This window comes from Bombus impatiens, unplaced genomic scaffold (genome assembly GCF_000188095.3).
Source record: "Bombus impatiens unplaced genomic scaffold, BIMP_2.2 scf_2136, whole genome shotgun sequence".
Classification (NCBI taxonomy): Eukaryota; Metazoa; Arthropoda; class Insecta; order Hymenoptera; family Apidae; genus Bombus; species Bombus impatiens.
This window is the reverse complement of record NT_178555.1, coordinates 189,971-202,674: the sequence shown is the minus strand read 5'-3', so window position 1 is coordinate 202,674 and position 12,704 is coordinate 189,971. Positions and strand designations below refer to the sequence as shown.

At 43.3% G+C, this 12,704-nt stretch overlaps 1 protein-coding gene across 1 annotated transcript in view; it reads right to left on the bottom strand.

The window, feature by feature from the left end:
- The window catches only part of LOC100750216 (one cut domain family member 2-like), an 84,114-nt gene that overhangs the window by 69,106 nt on the left and 2,304 nt on the right, over window positions 1–12,704 (bottom strand). Inside the window, exon 3 of the mRNA XM_024371852.2 lies at window positions 12,226–12,704. This exon is cut by the window's right edge and continues 65 nt beyond it. Within this exon, the coding sequence (XP_024227620.1) occupies window positions 12,226–12,704 (479 nt within the window). The remainder of the gene's footprint in view (window positions 1–12,225) is intronic.

Below are 12,704 nucleotides of genomic sequence, written 5' to 3'. Positions count from 1 at the left end.
GGGGGGGGGGGCATTCACGAGTGATTCTCGTTGGTTTATTTTACGGGATGTAAGGAGAAAAGGCGAGTGATTATCTCGAAGAAAGTAAATTGCATTTTTAAATCTTTTTACAATTTCCTGATGCTTTTGGCAACTGTACAGAAATGACCAAGATTCTATGGAAAGAAAAAGAGACTACGCTGAACATTGAACATAAAATTTAATCTAGATGTAAAACTTTTCTAAAACACCAGTCAGTAATGCTTTTAATTGCGTTATATACGACTCTATTGGTGAAATTCCACTATAAATCTCCTGTTTACAAGGGTTTGTCATGTTGCGGAAGTTGAAGATATTTCTCCAAGGGATGTTTCTTCTCGTACCAGGTAATATCTTTAGTAGTATGGTAATCGATGACAAGGATACTTGGACCCAACCAAACGAAATTCGAAAGATAAGTTTCTAAACGAAGTATTTAAACCGCTTCAAGAAGTGCGTTCTCAAGTCACCCCTCGTAAGTTTCATCGTTTCAGACGAAATTGAAAGACACTCGATCATCCCCCGTTGTGTCTTCAACGAACGTCCTGAACAATTTCACCAACCAGCATCGAATAATCACCCGGATATACGATGAAACGATTATACAAAGTTGTAAATTGTTCCCAAGTCTGGTTCGCGCTGGAAACTCGGAATGAAGGAACATCTCGCCTTTTTTTTGAGTTCATCGATAACTATCAAAGTTAAATAGAATAACAACCAAAGGAAACGAGACGAAAGTCAAAAGCAATAAAACTAGTTTCGTGACGATTGAGATTGACGCCTCGAAGAACACACAAATTCTAATCAGAAATATTATTACAGAAACGTTATTATAATTATAGAAATCGTTTATTAAGGAACGAGCCGGCTAATCGGTGCGAAACAACGAACTACGGCCCTTGAGAAACGCGACTGTCCTAAACTCACCCCTAGAATCCAATATTCGATCACGAAATCCACTTGAAATTGTCGTTTCGATGTCGCAATAAACAATTTCCATCGAGGCACTCGAACTCGATCGAAGAAAACCTGAATACGATGAGAGTCGCCTAGGGGTGGAGAGGGTTACGACTGACAAGTTCGAGTCCCGATCTCGACGTTGAATAACAGCCATCAGCGGCTGGTAGATCCGGCGAAACGCGGCGCGAACTAATCATTAACCGTGCGCGCTAGTGTTAACACGAAACGGAACGGGAACGAGCCGGTGCCGCAAAAAGAGTTGAGGGCCGACGCGAGCTTTCCTTTCCTCTTTCTCTTCTCTTTGTTACCCCTCTTCCTCTCTCCTTCTTCCCTTCTGCCCCTTCGCGAAGAATCATCCCCCTTCCACGTTGGTGGTACCAGCCTGTACATACGCGAGTCACGTACGTAACAGTAGCAGACTGACATGTATGCCTCGTAACAGTAAGCCGGTTCCCACTGAGAACCCTGTTACGCTACGTCTACGTGCTGGAAAAGAGGGTAGAAAGCGAGAGTGTGTGTGTGTGTGTGTGTGTGTGTGTGTGTGTGTGTGTGTGTGTGTGTGTGTGTGTGTGTGTGTGTGTGTGTGTGTGTGTGTGTGTGTGTGTGTGTGTGTGTGTGTGTGTGTGTGTGTGTGTGTGTGTGTGTGTGTGTGTGTGTGTGTGTGTGTGTGTGTGTGTGTGTGTGTGTGTGTGTGTGTGTGTGTGTGTGTGTGTGTGTGTGTGTGTGTGTGTGTGTGTGTGTGTGTGTGTGTGTGTGTGTGTGTGTGTGTGTGTGTGTGTGTGTGTGTGTGTGTGTGTGTGTGTGTGTGTGTGTGTGTGTGTGTGTGTGTGTGTGTGGTGTATGCGTGTCTGTTGCAAATGTGATGAAGAGAGAGAAAGAGACTTTGTGTAATATGTGTTCCGTGTGGTGTACATAGGCATATACCGCATGCATGACGTGGAGGATGAGTCAGCTTGCGGAAGGCAGTTTCAGGGAGAATTCATCACGAAACTTTCCGGAAATATTCCTCCTTTTTTTCTCTTTTTCCTATGGCCAACCCTTGACAGGAGATTCGATGATGTTCGTCGCGAAATCGACTTCGTTAGCGAGCTTCTTTGAACAGGTTCGATGATACTTTAAGGTTTTTTATTCCTTTCTCTTCTTTTATTTGTTCTTTTGTTGATACGTCGAAGATTTTCGTTTTAGGTAACTTTAATCAGGATATATGGAGTCCCTTTGAAAGTTTCAGAAGGTTGAAGAAATCTTTGAAATTTTTATTAGAGTAGAAGGTACATATGTAAATTATCGAAGATCCTACGGGGTGAACGATATTTCGTAATTGTCGGAATTTGTTACTTTCCAGGTGTGAAAGAACTTTCGAAGCTTAAAATCTTTCTACGAATTCGAAGAAAGATGATACGAGGATAACATTTCGAAAAGTCAGGCGAATTGCTCAAAGTTATCGCGGAAGGAAAATTCGAAAGAACTCTCGTAAACAACGGGGAAGATTCGACGTTTTTCGTTCTAGATCAAGGCGAGTCGCTTCTGAAACATCGGAACGAGAGTCGTGACTCGCGACGATCACCGGGAGTCGATGGCACTCTTTTTTTCTTGGTTCGACGCGAAAGAATTCCTGTTAACGTTTACCGAGCCGTGTCGTTCGAGGAGATCGGGCTTATCGTAAAACATACCAGTGTCGCCTTTCGTTTATCAACGACCTGAGTGAAGTTTAATTCGAGCCGCGCTTCCAGCGACCGCGACAATGCCTTCGCGAGAACGCGATGTGAAAATCAACGTTCATAGCAGGAACAAATACACCGCCGCTCTTCCTATTCGGTATTTAGAGAGTTACTTTGACTATGATCGGACATGTTCGATTCTTTGATACTCTTACGATAATTTACTACCTAGATAAGTCGATAAATCTATTTCGTCTTTTTATCCGTCTATATGTTGTTATGTGCCTTCCGCTCTCATCGCAACACTATTTACAGAAAATAATCAGAGAGATCTTAAACATTCGTGGCAAAATTGAAATTTTTTCATTTCATCGGAAATTGCGACAAAATTCGAAAGAGCATTTAACGCAATTACTGCGAGAACCACTAAAACTGCCTGATGGAAATCAGATAATTTAAGTCTTTTCACTGCGCCATGAACTGCAACAAAGCCATAAGCACATCTAACCTTCGTTATACCACAATTACAATGAAAATCACATTCCCTAATCGAAACCAGAAGAATCATAGGAATTCCCTGATCGAAACAAAACCTCCAGCACGATTCAGAGATTCAATCAACCGACGATACAGGCAATTACAGTTTTTGCCAGCTATCAAGTAGTCAAACTACAAGCTGGCAAACTACATGTCCGAGAATTCGACGTTTATAAGCAGCTCCTCTTTCAGTATTGAATTCTTAGATTTAATAATCGGCTAGGATCATAAAAAGCGAAACGAGAGATGGAAGGTCAGGATTTTCCTAGGCCGTAAATCGACGTAACAGCTGTTCCAGAAAAGGTGTTCCAAACGTGACATCTGCACCTTGGTTCCCCTTGTGGCGGCCATTCACCGCTTATTTACCGAATAGCCTTTTCTTTCGGTCGACGGCTATCCGAAAACAAACTTGCTCGACCGGGACGCGATTCTGGCGCGTGCACTGTCGGCTCTGGAAAAAATCGATTTTCCCAGGGGGATCGATGTTTAATGCCCTCGGTAGTCTAGGCAGTTTCCATCGATCGATTTCGTGCCGCTTTTGAATCGTCACTGCCCTCGTGCTCGCGATGTTATATGTATGTATAACGTTGCTTCTTCGAATTGCAGAATCACCGATCGATAGTTTTGAAATGTAAAATGGATAAAAAAGATACTCTCTGAGTTATATACGAACTGTCAAAGAGGTTAGAATTTCTTTTTTTTTTTTTTTTTGTAAAAGGTCAAATTTTGATTAAGTAAGTAGAGTAAATTAAGAAAGTAGAGTAAATTATTACTACGTTTCCGATCTTTGGATATATCTATTGTTAAAAACAGGTTTCCAGAGAAGAAATCGAAGCTTCGAGCTTTGTGAAAGAATACCTTTGACCTTTTGTTTAAAAGGATCGCTTTGACAGATATATAGATCGAGGTAAAATTCATGGTGTAACGGGATAATCTTTCGTGCGGATTTAAACAGAGAATTGAAGGTAATATCGTCGGTTTTCTACGGAGGTGATACACTTTTGAAATTGTTCGTTCTAGAAATCTTCAAACATTAAGTCTATAAATGAGACGTTTACTAAGATGGGAATGTCGTAATTACATAATGAAATTGTAATGTTCATATAAGGGAGCTGCTTTAACGCCTAACAAACTCTCAAGACTCGAAAAGTATTGTACTCGATACAATTGTTAAAAATTATGTATAACACGACCGAATAGATGATTCATTTGCGGAATACATTCGGTGCTTCAATGAGAAATAGTTAATGAAACTAATGAAAATAATTTAACTAAAAAGCAGATATAAATAAGAAAGCTAAAATAGTCACCAGCGGAATTTGCAATGAGATAAAATATCTGGGTTCCTGATGTTAATAATTTTTCATTTCAAACATTTCATTCTAGACAGATTTCTCATGAAATTTATTTTTCTCGGTCGTGTCACATACCTAGCGAATGAACGATATTCTTTCGCATGGAACATTTCGAAAACATCGTGTTAAAATACTTAAATTTTTGCGAAACAGACATCTGCCCTGAATTTTACTGATAGAAAATGGAAACGGAGTTCGCGCGAAGCCAGACAGGATGTGCCACGGAAACGATGGCCTATAGGCAATTCAAGACGCGCGGAATTCACTGGCCATGCGTCAGCATCACGTACGAATCGCACATGCGAGCGCATGTATGGCCTCTTTGAGCGATCAGTGTCGTGTTTCGGCGCGTGCTGCGATCACGACTACCTGGAACCCGTTCCCATCTTCCTCCTGTGTTCGTTCAAACTCTATGTTCATCCCAACGATATTATCACGGGCTAGAGTCGTTTGAAAATCAAATAAATTCGGTCAGACAAAGTTAACGAATAACGATGCCAATTTGGACTAGATTATGTGAATTAGAGATTGAATTATTACGTCATTTTCCAATCTTTCGATCATGTCGGAAATGACTAAAAGACACAGCGAGATTAAAGATATCACAGTATTCTTTTGCTTCTTTAGACAAAGAGAAACGCGAACAAAGATTGTTTTCCTTCTGAAACTTTCAACTATAAAAAGTCTCACCGTGACCACGTGACCAGCGTGCAACGTGCTTCGAATTATACTTCAAATGTACATACTTAAAAATTACATTATATTTTCTATACTGGAGAGTGTTGAGTTTTATGAAAAATCCCAGCATAGTCGGGTTTCGGCGTCTTCGATTGTTATTAATAAACGAAGCGGTCGCCATGCGCATAGGGGACATTCTATACTTGGAAAAGGAGGAATCTTGCAAGGGAACAGGGGAGCCAGCACGTTGAAAATAATTGTCCTGTGACTACGGGCCGGAAACCGCGGCGGTCACCACGCTGCGCGTCCTCTTCGTCGCGTAAAAGCCCGCATCGATTGCTCTTTATTGTCCGTGACGAGAGGAAACGCGTTTCGAGCACCAACGCACGTGCTTCCACGAGATTTTTCACTACGCCAACGATGAATCTTCTCTCGATACCACTTTTTCTCTCTATTTTTTCAATCGCAAGAATTAAACGAACACTTTAAAGAACTCCTTCTGCATCTCCCATCTGCCCTTCGATCAATTACAACGACTAACAATTAGGTCTCTGTTTAAGAGACGAGAATTTCCATGCTATCGTAGAGGCTTTGACACAGTGTCGTAACTCCGAGTAAATACTACCTAAAATCTATACACCGGGACATCCCTTCCACGCGAAGAAGTTTCACCGGTAAATTACCATCTCTCGACAGGACTCCGGTGGCAAACTCGCAACAGCCCAAATCGAATAGAATCAAAACGGGAGCAGCTGCCAGCAAACGGCCACGAGGGCGTTATCAGGAGCAGCGGAATCGAGGTCACAAGGGAGCACGAGAGAGACTCGAGGGATCCACCTTCGATTTTATGGAGCAGATCGTGAACGGCGAACGAAAACAGAAATACGCGAAAGAATAGACGGAAAGAAGGGGTGAGAGAGATTCACAGGAAGTGATCCTTGCGCGTACGAGAACGCATCCTTGAAACGAGGCGCCGATCGCGACGAAACCTCTTGAATATTTTTTCCTTTCCCTTTTTATCTTTTTTTTTTCTTTTTCGTCGTTGCTTCTCGAAGCACCTCTACACCGACGACAGATGATGTGGGTACCACGAGGGGCCGTGACGTCACTCGTCCCCGTTGCTTACGGCAGTTACTGCTTACACGACCGTTTTCTCTCTCTCTCTCTCTCTCTCTCTCTCTCTCTCTCTCTCTCTCTCTCTCTCTCTCTCTCTCTCTCTCTCTCTCTCTCTCTCTCTCTCTCTCTCTCTCTCTCTCTCTCTCTCTCTCTCTCTCTCTCTCTCTCTCTCTCTCTCTCTCTCTCTCTCTCTCTCTCTCTCTCTCTCTCTCTCTCTCTCTCTCTCTCTCTCTCTCTCTCTCTCTCTCTCTCTCTCTCTCTCTCTCTCTCTCTCTCTCTCTCTCTCTCTCTCTCTCTCTCTCTCTCTCTCTCTCTCTCTCTCTCTCTCTCTCTCTCTCTCTCTCTCTCTCTCTCTCTCTCTCTCTCTCTCTCTCTCTCTCTCTCTCTCTCTCTCTCTCTCTCTCTCTCTCTCTCTCTCTCTCTCTCTCTCTCTCTCTCTCTCTCTCTCTCTCTCTCTCTCTCTCTCTCTCTCTCTCTCTCTCTCTCTCTCTCTCTCTCTCTCTCTCTCTCTCTCTCTCTCTCTCTCTCTCTCTCTCTCTCTCTCTCTCTCTCTCTCTCTCTCTCTCTCTCTCTCTCTCTCTCTCTCTCTCTCTCTCTCTCTCTCTCTCTCTCTCTCTCTCTCTCTCTCTCTCTCTCTCTCTCTCTCTCTCTCTCTCTCTCTCTCTCTCTCTCTCTCTCTCTCTCTCTCTCTCTCTCTCTCTCTCTCTCTCTCTCTCTCTCTCTCTCTCCCTCCCTTCGTCCTTCCCCTCCTATTCTCGATATCTCTTCGTTTCTTGCCGCCATTTCTTTATTCCTTGCGTTTCGGGCCTGCGAACGACACCTTTCCAGCCAGCTGTCATTCGCATCTGTAATTTCTTTCGCGCGCGAGCATCGCGTAGCCACGATTAGAACCGGCTGGGATCTGCTGGCATGCCTGCATGATCATCGACATACGACTATCTAACAATAAACTTGAAAGTAAACTCAAATTTTTTAATCTATCCCGATCAAATTTTTTGGCATTGAATCGCTGAAACTTTGACGACTGGTTGCACAAAAATTCTGAATTTATTTAGCTTGAGTATTTTGACCGACTTTTAGCTGAGTCAATTCAAATACCCAAATTTCGATGTTCCTAAAGTCAGAAAAATATGCAAAAATTCATATCACAGAGATACCAACAAATAAGACAATGTAACCTCGAAGCTGCAAACTTTGAGCCGCGAAGATAAAAACCCAGACTAATAATCTAAACAGATTAAAAATCCGTCGCATATCGATGCTTGAAACAGCGAAGTTAATTGTAAAATCGGGAACCGCTCAGACGACGAATCTGGCAATTTTCCCTGGGCGAAAGTTGGCACGCGAGCTAAAAGAGCACCGATCATGAAAACCGAAATCAGAGACGCAGTTACGAGGACGGATAATGACACATCAGGGTGGGGAAAAGTAAATACGTGGACAGGAGAGACCCGCTGGCTCTGTAACTAATGTACCTGACCCGTTTTAACGATCGATAACACCGGTGAACGCGATTAAGCGCAAATGACAGTCAGAGGCAAGTCAGAGACAGTCATTATCGAATAAATTTCGATCAGTAGCTGCCACGACTTCGATAAAAACGAATTTCCAATATAAATTCCGGCGATCCTTTCATTCGTCTACTTATTCGTAAAATTAAAACCCACCTACGTAAATCGCATTAAATTGTGAACGTTTGTGCAATTTCGTATATTTTACTATATTCTTATGAATATCGAAGAAATAGAATCCTAGTAGAAGTTTCGTCTACCGCCAAATGATTTATTATCTTCGATCTTCGTCGATGCTGTTTGCTCCTGGAACGCGTGTTACAGGCATAGTTAATGAAGTTTAAATTAGAGGCTTGCTTCTTTCAGGAAAAAGTCGCCTCAAGGTTACAGGCCGAACGGTAATGAGGTCGCCGATGACGTTTCTGCGATCTACGAATAGATCGAGCACGTAAAACGAAGGAAAAAAACACGTGGAATGTGTTTTTACAATCGAGAGAACAATCGATCTTGGCGCTAGCACGAGTCGTCAACGATACCTTTTCTCCCGTTAAACGTTGCATCGCGTTATGGATTCGCGGAGAGATACGCTAGAAAAAAGTGGAGTCTTTGAATGAAAAAAGATACGACCGCGTTCTATAACCATGGTCGACCGAATTTTCGTATCGAAATTAGACCGATCGAAAGTCTAAATTGAATTCGCTCGTGAAGATTCGGTTGGCACAGCGTCGAAGGTTCGACTAGAGTAGGATTGAGAAAAAGGAAAAAGCTGGTGAATGCGAAACGTTTGTTGCTTCGGAGTTCGCGGCACGATCGATACGACTATTACTACAGCCGCGCGTCCATTATTGCAAGCGTACAAACCGAAGATACGGGGACTGGAATTAGCACCGCTTTCCCATCGATCCTCGCTCTGAATCATTTACGAGGCCGTATACATAACGGCTGTGCACGAGTTGCCGCGAAACGAAAGCGTTCTTAGGTATCGCAGTCGTCCTCTTCATTTGTAACAATCGTAGTTTCCTTGTGGAAATTTTAGCTTCTAGTTCTGAGAAAACTACGCGTCGATGAAAGTGCGAAGCAAAGTCAATTATTTATATCGTACGATCAGCTGACCAAAATTTGGACTAACGGAAACTTCAAAATATCTGTCCTGAATAATTCTTGATAAATTTATACATTTGCATTTGATATTTGTTACATTTTTCTGACACGATACTTTCGTATTTACGGAAGAAGAATATTCTGGTAATTGACAGTGTGACTGAATTTATCGGAATTCCATTTATTAGAAACATACGAATATTTATACAATTGTGTATTTTTATGAACGCAACTAAAGAAATAGAGGCTAAACTAAGAGATTTATTTCATCTATTATATATTATAAAGATTATTTTACTCTAAATATTTCATACGTTTTTTGGATATTATACATATTTTGTATATTTTGGCACCTGCTTCTCATAAATGCATAAGCATCCACGGTGTATTTATTGAAATAAAATTATTTAGTTATTGTTCTATTAAATGAACCGCCGGCTGAATTTATTTATCGGAACATGAACTGCTATTGTTCTGCCCTCCTTGATTAAAATGTCTTTATCTACCACTCCGAAACTGAAGAAACAATTAAAGATATTGGTCATTATTTTGCAACAACCTATACATATAATATAAGCTTACCTAAAAACAGATGAAAAAACAGATGATATGTATCTTGCAATTAGAATATTTTATTTTAGAACGGCAGTATTACATAAAACCCAGTTGTATAAACCGTTGCCTCGATGCGTACAGATTACAAATAGAAATAGAATTCTATCGCACACAAATTTCTTCAAGAAAAATGACAAGAAGAATCGATCGAGGAATCGAATAACCTTTACCATGGGTTGTCTTCCTAGAAAAGGGGATGGCTGAGATCCTGAGGATTCCCTAGGGGGTGACCGCCTGTGTTTCGCGCGCGCGCCACTTTCGAACGTGTTTTTAATGAGACGACACCAAGACACTTGGAAACGGAGCGAAAAAGAAACGTGAGAAACAATGGCGGGGACTCTAATCTGAAGGGCATTGGATCGAACCCTTCTTCTCCCAGCATTGTTTCGTCGACGAACCCTTTGCTACTGCCACCTTTTCTTCCACGCTTTCTTCTGGCTCCCCGCTTCTGGCCTTTCCGCGACCCTTATGCGAGGCTTTAAGAAGCGAAAGGGAGAATGGAGGAAGCGCTTCGACTGGCTACAGAATAGTTACTGGCCCCTCCTCGACATTATCTTTACGCCTTTGCCATCGTACAAAAGGAACGGCGGAAAGAGGGTGAGAATAGAGCCCGCTGCTTGGGAGAAATGTTTGTCCTCCCTGTACGCGAGTTTGCTTTTCTTATTTCTGACCCCCTGCCATCTCTGTGTCTTGACCTTCTTTGCTATATACGTGACGGTTAGAATCAGAAAAGTCATTTCTCGTCTGAAATAGCGACTCGTTTTGGTCATTGGGATTGATAGCAAATAGGGTCAAAGATTTAGAGTTGGATAGAGAAAATTTCAGTCGATATCAGCACAGCTATTACTAACGTTTACGTCGCGTTGCGTCTATTATATAGCGATAAGTAATGTTGCTATCGTGGCTGTTGATTCGAAAGTTGATGACGTTTTTCTTTTTGTTTTCGCGCGTTATCGTAAAAGACTTGTAATTAAAAAGAGAAGATAGACAATGGTCAATATGTTGGAACAGATGTTACTACTATCGTTTATCCTCTGTTCATCTCCTATTCCCCTATAATCAGAAAATGACACTTTCTACATAGATATATACACATATATACCACTACAAGAAGATGATTAGAAGTCAGAGAACCTATTCGAATTGTACAAACTAAAACCATGAGCCGCTGAAACTTAGATCATCAATCAACGATTCGCCGGGTCATTAAACCTCGTTACCTAAACAGACCGAGAAACCAATACCCTGCGTCAACATCTCCTATTGAGATCCCACCGGAATTTCCAATAGCCGCTATACAAGATTGCAATTACAAGTATTTTACCCCTAACCGAAACGAGGAGAAGAAATCTTGTATGAAATAATAATTGTAAAGAAAAATATCTCATGCACCGTCGTGAAATCTCGATATCGAAGAACATTGAAAGAAGACCATTTGCGACCAATGGAAAATCTCAAAACGATGGAAATAATTCTGTCATCGAGTGACTCGTTCGAGTAAAAATGTGAAAGAAGTGGCGGAAGGGCGCACGCACCGGCGCGAAATCACACGGAGCAGAAGATAACACGCTCCTCGGTTGGACATGGTACAAGGGTTGTCGGAAGGCGGGAGAGGGGATGGCGGACAGCGTGGCGGCGGCATGGCGAACATGGCGTCGTCGAGGTCGCGTCTGCGCCTGGCCGCGAACACCGCGTGACCACGATCAATACCTGTACGCGCTGTTGTGCCGGGGCAAAGGATGTTGAATTCGAAAAGTGTTATTCCGCGCGTCTATCTCTGAATGATATGGAAGGGAACGCCTCTCCACGTGGGTGCCACGTGTGCGCTTCCGCCCGCGTCTCTTACGCGCGTGCACGCGCTCGTCCGATTTCGTCTGGCCGTCTCCAAAACACGGAGACCGCCCTGCTTCCTCTCTTTATCCGTCCGTCCTCCGACTGTCCGTGATCTCTGTGATTTTCACGAAGCCACCACGTCCTCTTGTCACCCGGACATCCTTCGGCGTATATGACAGTTATCCTTTGTCGTATTCGTCGTTCCAAATAACGATATAAAATAACGATAACGAATAAATAACTATCGACGTTCGATCTTGGATTCTTCTGAACGTTTTAGGGATCAAGGGAGAATAGAATTATGACACGAGTCGAACAGAATCTGTTGAACAGTATAAGCTAGCTTTCTACGGAGACGTAGTACTTCGAGAGGTTTTGGGTAGCTTGGAAATATCCGAGCAAAACGCGATTCGACGTGGAGCTATAGAGACTGTTTGAGAAGGTGATGTATGCACATCTGTTGAACGGGTTGGCAAGTATTTCGCATTCGCGATTGGCAAAGGTAAGATCAAGTAAGAAGGCAAAATTCGAGGCGGGAATCATAACGAAAAGATTCCCGAAGCGAGCGACACGCTGGATCCGTCGCGTCGCGGGGAACGACAACGATATACGCGTGAAAGCCGTAAATCAGGGATTAGACCGCGTTCACGGATTAGACGCGCGCGCGCGCTCGAGACGATAGCGCGATTTTGTTTCTTCTTTTTGGTTAGAATATAGACATAATATATAATTATAAGTACATTTGCAGACACTGTTCCAGTTAGAGAGGTTAGCAAAGATAAAGGTGACGAGAAAAGGAGTGTGTCGCTGTATCGTAAGAGATATTTCGACTGAAGGACTAACCTGCTAGCCGCAAGGCTGACATTCTCTGAAACTCTGGCTCCTGTAGCCATTTCCACATTCGTCGGAAGGTCTCGCGGCCGCTCTTGAGCTTCGACCACGGCTTCGGATTGCGCAGTAGATCGCTGAGCGTGCCCTGGCTACGGCACAGAACCCTCTGGGCGAATATCGCTTGCGGTATGCTGTACCTCTTCAATTCGGCGCTGATCCTCTGCGCCAGTTCCTTCGTGTTGATCTCCTCGACCTCACCGGCCCCGTTGCCGGGTGGCGGAACGGTCTTCATAACGACCGAGGTGTGTTGCACGTGCTGCGTGTGCGATATCGTCTGTTGCGGCATCGACTGTTGCTGTTGCTGCTGCTGCTGCTGCTGCTGCTGTTGCTGTTGCTGTTGCTGTTGTTGCTGCAGCTGGGCCTGCATAGGTGGTGGCGAAGCAGCGGGCACCGAATGCGTGGGCGGGGAATGATGAGAAGGCGCGAAAGTG